The 18337-nt window shown below is 40.7% G+C and overlaps 1 protein-coding gene across 2 annotated transcripts in view; it reads left to right on the top strand.

Annotated features, from left to right (window-relative positions):
* Positions 1-15211, top strand: part of DYNC1LI1 (dynein cytoplasmic 1 light intermediate chain 1) — a 51158-nt gene extending 35947 nt beyond the window's left edge. For both annotated transcript variants that reach the window (XM_077268976.1, XM_077268977.1), the window contains exons 9-13: positions 9211-9270; positions 9409-9450; positions 11718-11838; positions 11923-12066; positions 14353-15211. In XM_077268976.1, coding sequence (XP_077125091.1) covers positions 9211-9270; positions 9409-9450; positions 11718-11838; positions 11923-12066; positions 14353-14465 — 480 coding nt within the window. In that variant the 3' untranslated portion in view covers positions 14466-15211. The remainder of the gene's footprint in view (positions 1-9210; positions 9271-9408; positions 9451-11717; positions 11839-11922; positions 12067-14352) is intronic.
* Positions 15212-18337: the final 3126 nt, after the last annotated feature.

Below are 18337 nucleotides of genomic sequence, written 5' to 3'. Positions count from 1 at the left end.
GCTCCATTTGACCGCAGCAGCCAATCACTGGACTGCCGGCCTCTGGTCTTTGTTGTCTTTCTAACTTTATTTCTGAGTCTATGGAGCTGTGTGGATTTTTTTGGATTGAAAATCTTTCCAGTGTATGCAACTTTTCTATTTTTTTTTTTTTTTGTTTCCCGGAGGTGGGATTTTCTTTGTATTTATGTATGCAGTGTATTACAACTGCCTCTAAGGGTCCAGCAAAGGGTCAAAGCTTGTAAAGTAGACTACTAGGCCGGCGTCACACTTAGTGTAGGGAAATACGCTCTGTTTTTTACAGGCGTAATACGCATAAAAGTTCCTGAACAGTGATCCGTATTCAAAGCGAGGATGCAATTTTTTTTCTCTAAAAATTATCCGTGTGGCATCTGTATGGCATCCGTACGGCGAGATTTTCTTGCCGGCTTGCAAAATGGACATAGAATGGATCCATGGGCACAAATATTCGTGAAAACACGTGTGTTTTTTATATATATATATATATATATATATATATATATATATATATATATATATATATATATATATATATATATATATATATATATATATATATATATATACCATACGTGTGTGTGTGTGTGTGTATATATATATATATATATATATATATATATATATATATATATATATATATATATATATATATATATATATATATACATACATACAGTGCCTACAAGTAGTATTCAACCCCCTGCAGGTTTACACATTTGGAATTAACTTGGCATTGTGACATTTGGACTGTAGATCAGCCTGGAAGTGTGAAATGCACTGCAGCAAAAAAGAATGTTATTTCTTTATTTTTTTTGTAAATTGTGAAAAGTCTTTTCAGAGGGTCATTTATTATTCAACCCCTCAACTCACCAGAATTCTGTTTGGTTCCCCTAAAGTATTAAGAAGTAGTTCAGGCACAAAGAACAATGAGCTTCACATGTTTGGATTAATTATCTCTCTTTCCAGCCTTTTCTGACTATTTAAGACCCTCCCCAAACTTGTGAACAGCACTCATACATGGTCAACATGGGAAAGACAAAGGAGCATTCCAAGGCCATCAGAGACAAGATCGTGGAGGGTCACAAGGCTGGCAAGGGGTACAAAACCCTTTCCAAGGAGTTGGGCCTACCTGTCTCCACTGTTGGGAGCATCATCCGGAAGTGGAAGGCTTATGGAACTACTGTTAGCCTTCCACGGCCTGGACAGCCTTTGAAAGTTTCCTCCCGTGCCGAGGCCAGGCTTGTCTGAAGAGTCAAGGCTAACCCAAGGACAACAAGGAAGGAGCTCTGGGAAGATCTCATGGCAGTGGGGACATTGGTTTCAGTCAATACCATAAGTAACGTACTCCACCGCAATGGTCTCCGTTCCAGACGAGCCCATAAGGTACCTTTACTTTCAAAGCGTCATGTCAAGGCTCGTCTACAGTTTGCTCATGATCACTTGGAGGACTCTGAGACTGACTGGTTCAAGGTTCTCTGGTCTGATGAGACCAAGATCGAGATCTTTGGTGCCAACCACACACGTGACGTTTGGAGACTGGATGGCACTGCATACGACCCCAAGAATACCATCCCTACAGTCAAGCATGGTGGTGGCAGCATCATGCTGTGGGGCTGTTTCTCAGCCAAGGGGCCTGGCCATCTGGTCCGCATCCATGGGAAGATGGATAGCACGGCCTACCTGGAGATTTTGGCCAAGAACCTCCGCTCCTCCATCAAGGATCTTAAGATGGGTCGTCATTTCATCTTCCAACAAGACAACGACCCAAAGCACACAGCCAAGAAAACCAAGGCCTGGTTCAAGAGGCAAAAAATCAAGGTGTTGCAGTGGCCTAGTCAGTCTCCTGACCTTAACCCAATTGAAAACTTGTGGAAGGAGCTCAAGATTAAAGTCCACATGAGACACCCAAAGAACCCAGATAACTTGGAGAAGATCTGCATGGAGGAGTGGGCCAAGATAACTCCAGAGACCTGTGCCAGCCTGATCAGGTCTTATAAAAGACGATTATTAGCTGTAATTGCAAACAAAGGTTATTCCACAAAATATTAAACCTAGGGGTTGAATAATAATTGACCCACACTTTTATGTTTAAAATTTATAAAAATTTAACTGAGCAACAAAACTTTTTGGTTTGTAAGATTTATGCATCTGTTAATAAATCCTGCTCTTGTTTGAAGTTTGAAGGCTCTAACTTATTTGCATCTTATTAAACCTGCTAAATCTGCAGGGGGTTGAATACTACTTGTAGGCATTGTATATGTGTTATATATATATATATATATGTATGTATGTATGTATGTATGTATGTATGTATGTATGTATGTATGTATGTATGTATATATATATATATATATATATATATATATATATATATATATATATATATATATATATATATATTTTCATACAGCGCTAGATGGCTTAAAAGCCGGTAATTCAATTGCCAGCTTTTCGCTATCTCCTTATCAAATCCGACAGGATATGAGACATGGTTTACATACAGTAAACCATTTCATATCCCTTATTTTTTTGCATATTCCTCACTACTATTAGAAGTGTCTGTGTGCAAAATATGGTGGCTCTAGGTGTTAAAATAAAGGGTTAAATCACGGAAAAAAATGGCGTGGGCTCCTGCTCAATTTTCTCCGCCAGAGTGGGTAAGCCAGTGACTGAGGGCAGATATTAATTAGCCCCCCATGGGTAAAAACATCTGCCCTCAGCCACCCCAGAAAAGGCACATCTGTAAGATGCGCCTATTCTGGCACTTAGTCTCTCTCTTTCCACTCTTGAGTAGCGGTGGGATATGGGGTAATGAAGGGTTAATGCCACCTTGCTAATGTAAGGTGACATTAAGCCTGGTTAATAATGGAGGGATGTCAATAAGACACCTGGTTGGATATATATATAATTGCCTAAGGGGTACTTCCGTCTGTTTCTAACTTCCGTCTGTCTGTCGCGGAAATCCCGGGTCGCTGATTGGTCGGGGCCTGCTGGCCCCGACCATTCAGCGACAGGCACAGTCCGGCCGTGAATTGGCCCCTCCCTACTCCCCTCCAGTCAGTGCCCCCTCCATACTCCCCTCCAGTCAGCGGCCACATAGGTTTTTAGCAGTCTGTTAATGCATAGGCAGCATCAATAGTAAAAACATATAATGTTAAAAATAATAAAAAATAATAAAAAATCAATCTATTCTCACCTTCTGGCGCCTTTCCCGCTCCTCGTGATGCTTCCGTCAAGAATGCATTTAGGTAATGACCGGAGATCATGTAGCGATCTCGCGAGACCGCTACATCATCACGTGTTATTGCCGCAATGCATTCTTGGGACCGGAGCGTCGCGAGGAGCATCGGTAAACGCCTGGGCTGGATCCGGGGGCCTGCGTAGCCTGTGCTATATATCATGTGGGCTGTGCTACATGCTACTATACATATTCTAGAATACACGATGCATTAGAATCGGGGCACTATATATATATATATATATATATATATATATATATATATATATATATATATATATATATATATATATATATATATATATATATATATATATATATATATATATATATATATATATAATTTATTTATTAGTACAGACCAAAAGTTTGGACACACCTTCTCATTTAAAGATTGTTCTGTATTTTCATGACTATGAAAATTGTACATTCACACTGAAGGCATCAAAACTATGAATTAATACATGTGGAATTATATACTTAACATAAAGTGTGAAACAACTGAAAATATGTCTTATATTCTAGGTTCTTCAAAGTAGCCACCTTTTGCTTTGATGACTGCTTTGCACACTCTTGGCATCCTCTTGAGGAGCTTCAAGAGGTAGTCACCGGGAATGGTTTTCACCTCACAGGTGTGCCCTGTCAGATTTAATAAGTGGGATTTCTTGCCTTATAAATGGTGTTGGGACCATCAGTTGTGTTGTGCAGAAGTCTGGTGGATACACAGCTGATAGTCCTACTGAATAGACTGTTAGCTGCTTTTTTTCTTGCCATAATACAAATTCTAAGTAAAGAAAAACGAGTGGCCATCTTTACTTTAAGAAATGAAGGTCATTCAGTCCGAAAAATTGGGAAAACTTTGAAAGTGTCCAAAACAGTTTTGGAGTGGCAAAAACCATCAAGCGCTACAAAGAAACTGGCTCACATGAGGACCGCCCCAGGAAAGGAAGACCAAGAGTCACCTCTGCTTCTGAGGATAAGTTTATCCGAGTCACCAGCCTCAGAAATCGCAGGTTAACAGCAGCTCAGATTAGAGACCCGGTCAATGCCACACAGAGTTCTAGCAGCAGACACATCTCTACAACAACTGTTAAGAGGAGACTTTATGCAGCAGGCCTTCATGGTAAAATAGGTGCTAGGAAACCACTGCTAAGGACAGGCAACAAGCAGAAGAGACTTGTTTGGGCTAAAGAACACAAGGAATGGACATTAGACCAGTGGAAATCCTGTGCTTTGGTCTGAGTCCAAATTTAAAATCTTTGGTTCCAACCACCGTGTCTTTGTGCGACGCAGAAAAGGTGAACGGATGGACTCTACATGCCCGGTTCCCACCATGAAGCATGGAGGAGGTGTGATGGTGTGGGGGTGCTTTGCTGGTGACACTGTTGGGGATTTATTCAAAATTGAAGGCATACTGAACCAGCATGGCTACCACAGCATCTTGCAGCGGCATGCTATTCCATCCGGTTTGCGTTTAGTTGGACCATCATTTAGTTTTCAACAGGACAATGACCCCAAACACACCTCCAGGATGTGTAAGGGCTATTTGTCCAAGAAGGAGAGTGATGGGGTGCTACGCCAGATGACCTGGCCTCCACAGTCACCAGACCTGAACCCAATCGAGATGGTTTGGGGTGAACTGGACCGCAGAGTGAAGGCAAAAGGGCCAACAAGTGCTAAGCATCTCTGGGAACTCCTTCAAGATTGTTGGAAGACCATTCCTGGTGACTACCTCTTGAAGCTCATCAAGAGAATGCCAAGAGTGTGCAAAGCAGTCATCAAAGCAAAAGGTGGCTACTTTGAATAACCTAGAATATAAGACCTAATTTCACTTGTTTCACACTTTTTTTGTTAAGTATATAATTCCACATGTGTTAATTCATAGTTTTGATGCCTTCAGTGTGAATGTACAATTTTCAGAGTCATGAAAATACAGAAAAATCTTTAAATGAGGTGTGTCCAAACTTTTGGTCTGTACTGTATATGTATGTATGTATGTATGTGTGTGTGTGTGTGTGTGTGTATGTATGTATACATACATACATACATACATACATACATACATACGGATTACACACGGACCATCAGTGTGACTTGCAAGAAATACGTACCGGTGTTCTATAGAAAAGCCGGGATAAATAAATAAAAAAAAAAAAAAAAAAAAAAAAAAAAATATATATATATATATATATATATATATATATATATATATATATATATATATATATATATATATATATATATATATATATATATATATATATATATTTTAATTATTATTATTATTATTAATTTTTTTTTTTTAATTTATTTATCCCTATACTATGTGTACACATTTATTTTATCTATTCTAACCTGTCAGTGTGATTTTACTGTACACGGCGCTGAATTGCCGGCTTTTCTATAGAACACCGGTACGTATTTCTCGCAAGTCACACTGATGGTCAGTGTGTAATCCGTATTTTTCTCGCTCCCATAGACTTTCCTTGGCGGATTTTTTGCGCAATGCGCTGACAAATGCAGCATGCTGCGATTTTCTAAGCCCGTAAAATACGGCTGCGAAATATACGGCAGATAGGAGCTGCCCCATAGAGCATCATTGGTCCGTGTGAAATGCGTTATTATTGCGCCTCTCATACGTCCGTAAAACTCTCTAGTGTGACCCCGGCCTTAGGCTTCCATACTTGGCAGCCTTGGGACATTTACACCTCTACTTCCGATAGGAACCCATTGGCACACCAGTGATCAAACAGGGGTGGAAAGGGAGGGCAGAATTCCCCCTTCCCCCGAAGATTCTTTTTCACCCCCAACAAAAATGCAAAGCTTATAATTAGTAATAAACCTGGGTCACTTTTACTACATTCAAACGATGAACAGATACCTCATCCATAGAAATATAAATAGATCTCAACATGGGCTATCTCTACCAGGAAGCAGACATGAAGCAGGGTCTACAGCACCAACCAGAAGCAGGGGGTACTGCTGGGAATTGCAGTTTTAGCAGATAAGGAGATGACTATCCATTCAGCTATGTGAAGCTGGATGCACTGAGAAGGAAAAAAATAAAATAACTTGCAATTATGCTTTTTAGTCCCTTTATTTTCAAGAGCCGTAACGTTTTTTTTTTTTTTTTCTTTCAGTCAACATAATGGTATGAAGACTGTTATTGCAGGGCGCATTGTCATTTTCGAATAGCGCTATTAATTTTACCATTCAATATGTTAGAAAAAGATTAGCGAGGTGAAACCCTCGAAATTTGCAACTGGTTTTCAAGTTTTGTTTTCTTAGCGTTTTATTGTCTTGAAAACTACCTGGCAACATGATTTTCTAGATCAGTACGATTTATGGTGATCCTAAATTTATATGAGTACATATTAGTGGTTTAGATAATTCTGATGTTCGTGAAAAAAAATTATACTGTTCCACGTTTGGTAAAATTGATAAAGCAGTTTTATTCTTCGGGTCAGAACGATTACAGCGATACCTCATCTATAAAAATAAAAAATAAAGATTATTATCTATAACTTTTTTTATTTTTACGCTGATAATGCTGTATGGCGGCTCTTTTTTTGTGGGACAAGATGACGTTTTCAGCGGTACCATGTTTTTTTGATCGCGTGTTATTCCACTTTTTTGCGGTATGATGATAATGCGTTGGTTTTTTTTTTGTTTGTTTTTACGGTGTTCACTGAAGGGGTTAACTAGTGGGACAGTTTTATAGGTCAGGTCGTTACGGACGCGACAATACTAAATGTGTACTTTTTTTTTATTATTATTTATTTAGATAAAGAAATGCATTTATTGGAACTATATATATATATATAATATATAATCTATCTATACATACACACACACACACACACACACACACACACACACACACACACACACACACACACACACACACACACACACACACACACACACACACACACACACACACACACATATATATATATACACACACACACACACACACACACACACACACACACACACACACACACACACACACACACACACACACACATACATACATACATACATACACACATACACACACCAGATAAAAAAATGAAGGCAGCACTCCAATTCTTTTAAAAGTGAAGAAAACTTGTGAAGTTTATTTCAGCCCCACATCTCTATACAATGTTTCGGCTCACACTGAGCCTTTCTCAAGCCTTGAGAAAGGCTCAGTGTGAGGCGAAACGTCATATAGAGATGTGGGGCTGAAATAAACTTCACAAGTTTTCTTCACTTTTAAAAGAATTGGAGTGCTGCCTTCATTTTTTATCTTGCATATTATTTGGGTGGATGAGTGGACCGTCTTGCCCAGGAGGCCTGGCACCCATTGGTGAGCATTGCGCGTGTGTGTGTATATATATATATATATATATATATATATATATATATATATATATATATATATATATATATATAATTTTTTTTTTTATTATTATTTAATGTTTTCCCTTTATTTAGGAATTTTTTTTTTTATTTTTTTTTTTACACATGTAAATATATCACTATATATTATTATATCGCTGATCTGACACTTTGCAGTGCACTGTGTCAGATCAGCGATCTGACAGGCACTGCAGGAGGCTTGCTGGCGCCTGCTCTGAATAGGCGCTTGCAAGCCACCTCCCTGCAGGACCCGGAAGGAGCCCCGTGGCCATTTTGGATCCGGGGCCTGCAGGGAGGAGGACGTAGGAGACCCTCTGAACAACGCGATCACATCGCGTTGTTCCCAGGGTCTCAGGGAAGCACGCAGGGAGCCCCCTCCCTGCGCGATGCTTCCCTATGCCGCTGGAACGCTGCGATCATGTTTGATCAGTGTTCCGGGGATTAATATGCCGGGAGTGGTCCGTGACCGCTCCTGGCACATAGTGCCGGATGTCAGCTGTAATAATCAGCTGACACCCGGCGATCAACTATGACGTACTATCCCGTCACTGGGAATTAAGTCCCAGGTCACCTCGACGGGATAGTACGTCATATGGGATTAAGGGGTTAAATTTTTCACTTTGTTTCAGTTTCTTTTTTTTAATAAATTTGCAAACAATTCTACATTTCTGTTTTTTTTCAGTCAAGATGGGGTGCAGAGTGTACATTTAATGAGAAAAAAGTGAACTTTTTTTTTTTTTAATTCGTTTATTAATTTTCAGAATAAATCACACAGTACACACATCTGCATTCATGTCCATCACTATCAATTATAAAATGAAGTACAGATAATTACAGTATACCACCACATTTAACACATCGCAAGAATACAAATAGTATATGTCAATCACTTATGCCTTATAAAACTTCTACGATATAACATTAACTACCTTAACTACCATTAGTAGTGCGCCGCCAAATAGAAAATTCCACATAAATTTCACCTTTATAAGCAACGTCCCCAAAACCATAAACCTATAAAGTATGACAGGAAGAATTCCATCTGCCCCAGATCTTCTCAAATTTGCCTGGACATCCTCTGTTCTGATAGTGTTCGTAAAGTGAACTTTTTTGAGTTTACCAAATGGCTGCAATGAAACAAAGTGAAAAATGTAAAGGGGTCTTAATACTTTCCGTACCCACTGTACATGCTCAGTAGTGACCAGTGCTGTGGGGTCGGAAGTCAGGGAAATTGAGGAGTAGGAGGTTTGGCTTACTGACGCCACAGCACTGCTGCAGTCATATGGATGCCCAAGCAGGATTGTGTGGTTTTAATGCCGCTGTCAATGATAGACAATGGCATGTAAGAGATTAACAACAGCGATCAGAGGTAGCTCCGGTTGCTGCTAGTTTATGGGGAGTGGGTTTAACGTCTGACCCTCTCCTTCACAGGCATGTCTCTTAATTAGGAAAGTGAGGGGTTAATATTGTGTATTTCTTTGCAATAAATATAAAGATGTTTACTCCACACTGTACTTATATTGCATCTTTTTTTTTTCTTCCTTCAGTTTGTTCATGAGAAAGAGATTGTTGCAGAGGATGACCAAGTATTCCTTATGAAGCAGCAGGTAAGTGTCTGTCTGGCTTTCCGCAGGAAACAAGGAGACAATGTATGTGTCCACAATCATTTTATATTGATCCGTGTGGGCTTTACGTATTTCTTTTTACCATTATGACATTCCCTCTAATGTAGTGTTTCTTTCTAGTCACAGCTGGCAAAACAACCACCAAGTTCTGCAGGCCGTCCAGTAAGTAGAGCTTTTTTAATATCTGATGGTATGGAATATACCCATTTGTCACTGCCACGTTTGTAATGGCATGTAGAAAAATGATGAAAGCCAAAATATGCTTTATGCCACAAATACAAAAAAAGTCATGGCCAAACATCCTCAATTTATATTGATCTGTTGCTGCTAATTCGTAGAAATGAACATGAGGTTCTTAGCGCACCTTTTGGTCAAATTGTATAAGCCCACTACGTGATAGGGCCCACGTAAAAATGACCGCTTTCTCTATGACGCAGCACTGTGTGGCATCTGCTACCATCACAAAACCGTACCCTCCAGGGGTAGTCATCCAGCATCCTTGCTGCTAGGCTAAGCCCCCTTGGCTCTGGACCACACGGCCCCTCAGTCACAAAACCACAGCACTGTACCATTTGAATAGCTCACAAAAGGTCACCTTTCTATGTGATCGCGAAAAAAGGACTGAGAACAAGTAGATAATGAGAACAAGTTGGCGAAAAGTCTTTTGTACCCAAAAATGTCCACCTCCACTAGGATGTCAATCAAGGAAGAGAAGGTTTGATTATACTAGAGAGTGCAATCTGTTCCAACTGAAGCAGATGCTCTCTCAAAATAAATACATACTAATATATATATAATATTTACTAGCTGTTTCCAGCCAGCTAACGCTCGGCATGCTCATTGCTATCTAATTAACGCTGCTAGTGATTAAACTAAATAAAAATAATGACAACATTCAATAGCGCTTACGCAGGTGGTAAATTAACTTAAAATGAAGTTAATAACAATAATGATAATTAAAAATCAGAATAATACTAATACATTTTATTCACAGTGTAAAATCAAAAGCAAACTGTTTTCGTGTGGTAATGTGTGGGGATGGAGCCTCGTGTGGTAATGTGTGGGGACGGAGCCTCGTGTGGGGACGGAGCCTCGTGTGGTAATGTGTGGGGACGGAGCCTCGTGTGGTAATGTGTGGGGACGGAGCCTCGTGTGGTAATGTGTGGGGACGGAGCCTCGTGTGGTAATGTGTGGGGACGGAGCCTCGTGTGGTAATGTGTGGGGACGGAGCCTCGTGTGGTAATGTGTGGGGACGGAGCCTCGTGTGGTAATGTGTGGGGACGGAGCCTCGTGTGGTAATGTGTGGGGACGGAGCCTCGTGTGGTAATGTGTGGGGACGGAGCCTCGTGTGGTAATGTGTGGGGACGGAGCCTCGTGTGGTAATGTGTGGGGACGGAGCCTCGTGTGGTAATGTGTGGGGACGGAGCCTCGTGTGGTAATGTGTGGGGACGGAGCCTCGTGTGGTAATGTGTGGGGACGGAGCCTCGTGTGGTAATGTGTGGGGACGGAGCCTCGTGTGGTAATGTGTGGGGACGGAGCCTCGTGTGGTAATGTGTGGGGACGGAGCCTCGTGTGGTAATGTGTGGGGACGGAGCCTCGTGTGGTAATGTGTGGGGACTGAGCCTCGTGTGGTAATATGGTGGGGGGCGGGATTATGTGGTGGGGGGTGGGATTATGTGTGGTGGTGGGGGGTGGGATTGTGTGGTGATGTGGTGGGGGGCGGGATTGTGTGTGGTAATGTGGGGGGCGGGATTGTGTGTGGTAATGTGGGGGGCGGGATTGTGTGTGGTAATGTGGGGGGCGGGATTGTGTGTGGTAATGTGGGGGGCAGGATTATGTGTGGTAATGTGGGGGGGGCGGGATTATGTGGTGATGTGGGGGGCGGGATTATGTGTGATGTGGGGGGTGGAGCTACTGTGCAGGGGGCGGGATTAGCGAGTAATCACGATGCCTTTTATATATATAGATTTAAGTACCATTGACCTGCTGTTTAATAAAGCTGCTTAAGGCTACGTTCATACGCTGCGGGTTTTGCTGCGGATCCGCAGCGGATTTGCACTGCGGATCCGCAGCTTTTTTCCATGTAGGTTACAGTACAATGTAACCCAATGGAAAACAAAACCCGCTGTGCCGACGATCCTTTTTTCCCCAGGCAAATCCGCAGCGGATTTGCCTGGAGAAAAAAGAAGTACCATGTCAATTATTTCTGCGGATTCCGCAGCGGGTTTCCAGCAGCACCAATAGGAAACTGCAGTTGGAAACCCGCAGTGGAATCCGCAGTAGAAAAAGGATCAAAACCCGCAGGGAAAAGCACCGCGGATTTCACTGCGGATTTTACCAAAAAAGGACCTGAAAAATCCGCAGTGAAAAAAGGATCGTGTGAACATACCCTGAGTCTCTGTGCTAACCCCTCCTTCAATGTCCTGCAGGATGCCTCTCCTCGGGTACCTGGTGGCTCTCCAAGGACACCTAGTAGATCAGGAACTTCTAATGTTGCCAGCGTATCACCAGTGCCTGCTGGTACAAAGAAAATTGATCCCAATATGAAAGGTACCTGACATGCCGATCTCTACTATCAGCACACAAATGGCACTGAAATGTTTGCATTAACCATTTCATTTATTTTCATCCCAGCTGGAACAACAAGCGAAGGTGTACTTGCAAATTTCTTTAACAGCTTGTTAAGTAAGAAGACTGGGTCACCTGGGCCAGGTGGTACAGGCAGCCCTGCAGGGAATTCCGGAGGTAATAGTCTGCCAACATCTACCAAAAAAACAGGTACTCCACTTTTTAGTGTATCAAAATAATTTTTTGTGACATCTGTATGTTAGGTGTAGCTAATGGCTCAGCTGGAAAACAAAAATCTCTATATAGATTATGATGACAATGGACATAAGGGGTGGATAATAGACAAGAAAATACCTGGCAAACTAGAACTACAGTACTTGTGTTGCAAAACCAAAAGGTTCCCATAACAGCCAATCAGATGGCCAGAATCCCAGACAAACTCTTTGAAGTTGTAAGACGGTATACAGATCACTGAGTACAGTCACTATGGGAAACTGCACCACTTCATACTATACTGAAAAAGTGTAGGTATTTTACCTCCAGTGGTGATGAACCGCGGTAGCCTTGGTGCTCCATACATTAAAGTATTATAATTACAAAGTCTCAGAGGCAAAAAAAACGCTTGTAGAATTCGAAAAAGCAATCCATCTCATGACAAAGCTTGACTCAAGTTTCACTTATTTTGGCTTCTTCTGAGGCATAACCTCTACAGTGTTATAAGCCGTCATATACTAAGCCACATCCAATGTCTTCTTTTGGCTTAATAGTTTGTACACGTAGGTGTGCCCATTAACTATTATACACTAAGTCATGTTGAAGAGTTAAAAGAAGGCATTGGATGTGGCTTGGTAGATAATGGTTGATGGGGACTGTAGAGCATCTGCCCTGGAAGAAGCTGAAATAGGTGAAACTTGAGTCAGGTCTTGCCACAAGATTATTTTTGTATTCGGCATGTGTTTTTCTCTGATTTTGTTAGGACAAGAACATTCATGTGCAGAGTCATGAGGTTGTAGTAATTCTTCATCATTAGGGGTTAGTATTTCCACATTATTATTTTTTTTATTATTTTTTTTAATTGCATGAATGCCGCAGTCAAAAGCAAAGTAGTGCTGTTACCAGTAGTGACTGCTCTCCGTCTTTATTATAGAACTCAACACACCCCACAGAGGGGTCATAGAATAGGGCTGTACACAACTTCCAGGTGTTTTAAATGCCATTCCCCAGAAGCCAACCTGTTTTGCTGCCTGTGGACACGCCCAGTCATTAGGCCATTTTGGGAGAGAATACGGCAATTTAACACTACACATCTGACAAATTTTGCTCCCGACGAACCCTTATGGGCCATATTTGGATACTTAAACCAGATACATACACCTGCTTTCCACGGGCCCGTAAGCACTTGGTGGTGGCGGCTGGTACTAAGGCCATTTTGCAGACATGGATCCACGACCATGCCCCTCCCTTCAAAATCTTTATGGAAAAACTCATTTTTGCTTCAGATGGACTGGGTCTAGGCCTCTTTGCAAAAGGAGGGAATGGTACAGGACTTTTTTGAAACTTGGGAGAGCTTCATCTCTATGCTTCCCCAACACATCTGGAGTGACATTGAGACTTGTTTTCGGCCAACGGTCTGGTATCAGGAGCAGCTACTACTGGGGGAGACACCTGTATAGCGCTGTCTTTGGTCGATCCGCTACGGAGAGACACTGCTCGGTGATGGGGATGTACTTTGGTGTCGGTGGGTTCTGAGCTTAACGTTGGGCACATATGCTGAGTGTCTAATGGGTAAAAACTGTACCTGTTTCTGTCATGCTTCCCTTTCCCCTCCCTCTTTTCCCTCTCCTCGGTTTTGTGTTTGTTTTATTGTCCTGTGTACCAATGCAATTTCCAATATAGAGATTTTGATATACCGAATTACAGCACTTTTTTTCCCCAAAATTTGGGGGAAAGCACTGTCAAACACCCCTTCATCCCTGCCTGCGGCCTGCAGAATCACCCCACGCTTGCCTCCTCCAGAAGCGATCCTGGGTCCCCGCTTCACCGCAGCCACCACCCCCGGTAAGCAATAAGACGCATGGATTATAAAAAGCACCACTATATTATTATTTTTTTTTTTAAATTCCTATTTTTCTCTTCAAAATTTTGGGTGCGTCTTATAATCCGGAGCGTCTTATAAAGCGAAAAATTTGGTATATGCTTTGAAGAACGTCTGCATTGTTGTATGTATGTAAGACAAAGTTTTTGAATTCAATGAAAACAAAGTTTAAAAAAACAAAACAAAAACAACTCGGCACACATCTGTATCTGTGCTGGTTTGTAGTGTATAGCTTTTGCACTGACGGACAGAAATGTCAAACTGTCTCTGGCAGGTTCAACCTCTCCATCTAGTTCAATGAGTGCCTCGGTAAGATGATATTGGACAGATTGGTCAACCTCCCGGTTTGAGTAGATTCGGTAGACTTCATGTGCTGAAACCTATTTAATCTTGTCTTTTAGGCCAGAAGCCGGTTTTAACAGATGTTCAAGCTGAGCTGGAGAGAATCTCCCGTAAACCTGACATGCCATCCCCTACATCTCCAACCTCCCCTACAGAAAATGAAGCATCTTGAAGATTGCAAAGACAACCTCTGAGTTCTGTAAATTGGCCTCTGCATTTTACTTTCTCAGTGATTGTGGAGCAGCAGAGACAGAAACTTTTTTTTTTGCCCTTTTCTTTATTTTCTTTAAAAAAAAAATTAACACACATTGTTTTGATATTTCCCAAGTTAACAGAATATAGCTGTGGAATAATAGAAATCAATACTGGACTGAGATATATAAATATATAGTTTTTTTTTTTTTTTTTTTCTTTACGGCACAGATTTTTCTTAATTCCGTTCATATAATTTTCTTATTTTGTTAGGCCACCACTGCTTGGTAGAACTGCAATACTTTGCAGTTGCTTACCAAAAATGAACATGAATAAAAATGCAATTTAATAGGCTACTGATGGTTTGCCATTTTCCACTTAAATTGTGGAAAATAGTAAGAACAAAAAAAAGAAAAAGTTTGTCGGATAAATGGAGGGGGCAAATAAATCTTTTGGGCGCTTTGTAGAATACAAAATTCAGTAATGAAAACTGTCATTGCGAAATATTGCTGCTGTGCTCCACAATATAATGACCTACGGTATGGGCCGGTTCTATTACCAATTGACTGCAAGCACTACCTGACTATTTTGTAAGATTAGCTTCTCTGTGTTGTCTGGGATTTGTCTACTGTGTACAGCTCTGCACTAGCCGGCATGGATTACATTGGTGGGTCACAGAGTTCTGTTTTCTTCAATCAGTTAATAAAGTTGTATTTATTATCTGCATAGATTTTAAAGTTGAGATATTTATTTGAATAGGTTGGCCTTATTTTAGTTTGCTTTAGTTAGAATAAGTACTACTGAGGGACCTGGCAATCTAACACCAGCTGGGATATCATTTCTATACAGACTCTGGATTTCCAGATGTTTCGAAACCAAAATTCATCTTTTTTTCTTTTCTTTTTTGGGTGTGTATGTGTAACATTCTCTAGTGTAAACTTCAGGGAATGATAAATGTCAGAATCTCAGTTTAAGTAATTCACTTACCCCTCCCACACCCGGCACGTTTTCTAATCTGAGGTTTCAGGAACCAGACGTATGCGCAGTCCTAGTGCCGACAAGGTGAACAGTTTAATCATTTCTGATCACGGATTTATATATTTAATCTTAAACACTGAAATTATCAATGTATCCGAAGCACATGTTCATCTTTATCGCTCATCTTTTGCAGATTAGTAATTCATTTGCATGAGATGGGTTATAGTTTCTCAGATGTTTTCTGATTTTTGCAGTTGATAAGAATTGCCAGGAAAAGTGCATGCTTTATGGATTACAACTGTTCCTTTCCACCGAGATTTTGTGTATATATGACCCTCAACACCATATGTATTTTGAGTGCCAATTCTCACTTTGACGAAGGATACTAATGGATTCACGTACTATTGACCTCAGTTGCAACAATTTGTTGTATAGTGAAATTGTATCAACAAGTCGGATACTCCCAAAAATGTACTTTTCAGTTGAAAAAGAAAATATATCAATGAAAACTATTGTGTGTGGTTTCTTTCATAGCCATTGAGTATGAAATGAGAATGGCCAAAGCTAGGCTGACAGTTTTATAAAGGCAGAAATATCCTACAAGGTTTTTTTTATTTTCTATTCCCCCTGATACTTCACCCACTTGTCCAAGGGCCAACAGTGGCACGATTGTGAGAATCGTGTGGCAATTGGCCATCAGGGTTGGTGGAGCGTCAGCAGCACACGGATGGACAGCCGCCATATCTGGTCTCACTCCTAAGACTTCTTCAGATGGTTTGGTTGTCATCATGCGCTGTCCGTACACAACACAGACCCATTCTACAGGGCTGTACAAACTGAGGGTCTGCAATAAAAAATATTAAAATATATGACATCCATATGCCATCAGTGTTTGCAGGCTGGGTGCTAGGAGGCTTTTAGGAATCATGCATCTTCTTTTTTTTTTTTTTCTTTGCTTGTTAAAAAAAAGGTTACAGATGGTAAAAAATGGATGAACGGAGCACAAATTGATTTTTGCACCAGGGAAAGAAAATAATCTTTATTTTGTGTTAGAGGAAAAAAAATCACATGTAAATAAGTTCTAGATTAGCGATTAGATTGGTGTGCCAGGGTGATTCTTCTGCCGAGTTGACAGGTATAAAGTATTTAATGTGAATCTAGATCAGCGTGGAAAACTTGGGAGTTTCCGATAGAAAAATTCAAGAAAAATATTTTTATCACGGTTTAGGAAAAATTAGAAGCGTATCTTACTACAGTGTAAATACAGTGGTCGGTCGTATTCGGTTGATTGGGGCTATGCAGCAGTTTCCTGCATTGTGGGTGGTCTGGGTGCTGCTGTAATGAAGAAACTAAGCGGGGACCACTGATGTGTGAACCCCCAACTCTCCCACACCGATCAGAAGAGTGGGGTTTACGTATCTTGGCAATATGCAATCAGCTCTCTAAGATCGAAGAGACTTTATTCCGTTGAGGTTTTGGCGTTGATACAATGGGTGAACACACCAAACAACTGGACCAATACCTTATAGGGGGAAAAATATTACGGATTTCCATAGGACTAAATCCTTCACATCAATTAAACGACTGCATGTACCACAAGTAATTCTTTGCAAATCTAATACTATTGTCATGATTTACACACAACTTTTGTGGCATAAGTTAAAGGGAATCTGTCACCAGAAAAGTTGTTTAAATCAATTTTTTGTGATCTATTTTACCCATTTTTGACTGATTTTTTTTTTTCCCCAACCACAATCTTTATTAATCAGTTCAGGACCAGGTACAGTTTGGGGTTTTACTGCACAATGTCTTTATTTTCGGTTGGGTTGGAGGCAATACATGGGGATTCATTTTTTTTTTTAATGACCTGGGAGTTAATGATTCAAAGAAACTAAAATAACAAGGAAAATTGAAAAAGAGCTTGGAGCATTGGTTACTAATCTATGTCAAGCATAAAGTGAATCTGACATCTAGTGCCTGCTGCCCATCGATTGGACACTGGCTGTCTGATTTCAGCCATATATGCTGAACACTGAGACGCTGCGTTGGTTCATAGAAAGACATACTTTAAGGCTATGTGCACACGTTCAGGATTTCTTGCAGAAATTTCCTTAGCAAAACCGGACATTTTCTGCAAGAAATCTGCATGCGTTTTTCTCGCGTTTTTGGTGCGTTTTTTTGCGGATTTTTCCGAGGTTCCCAATGCAATAATATAGTGGGAAATCTGCAAAAAATACGCAAAATAAATAAACATGCTGCGTTTTTTTACCGCGATGCGTTTTTTTCCGCGAAATGTGCACAAAAATTGCGGAATGCATTCTAAATGATGGGATGCATAATGTATGCTTTTTTCATGTTTTTTTTATAGCGAAAACACGCGAAGAAAACGTAAAAAATCTGCAAAGTGTGCACACAGCCTAAAGCTCACTAGCCTCCCGAGCGGCTCGGTCCCAGGTGACTTTTCACCGCCCGCTCTCTGCTGTCAGGTTTCCTTTTAATCATAAATTATGATGAATTAAATGGGCTAGCTTGCTTCCACCCACTCCTAGCTCTGCCCACTTTTATAGAATTTAATGGAGCTGACTGGGAGCGGTAAAAAAAAAATTCACCACTCTTGTACACAAATTTTGAGACCTTTTCAAGGTGAAAAATCGCAAAACACGTTGATGAATTGGACCTTGTGTATAGTGGGAAAAATGTAGAGGCTTTTAATTCAAAGAACACCTTCCCAAACTGAATCATGGTGGAGTTAATGTGTAGCATTGTGGTAGGAGGGATGGGTGCGGTACTGTCATTGTCCTAGAGAAATGGACCTAAGTACTGTTTTTGTTGCCCAGGTGGCATCCTAATTACGGCCTCATTCACACATCAGCA

Source organism: Ranitomeya variabilis, chromosome 6, assembly GCF_051348905.1.
Source record: "Ranitomeya variabilis isolate aRanVar5 chromosome 6, aRanVar5.hap1, whole genome shotgun sequence".
Taxonomy (NCBI): domain Eukaryota; kingdom Metazoa; phylum Chordata; class Amphibia; order Anura; family Dendrobatidae; genus Ranitomeya; species Ranitomeya variabilis.
This window is presented reverse-complemented; position numbering and strand designations above follow the sequence as displayed.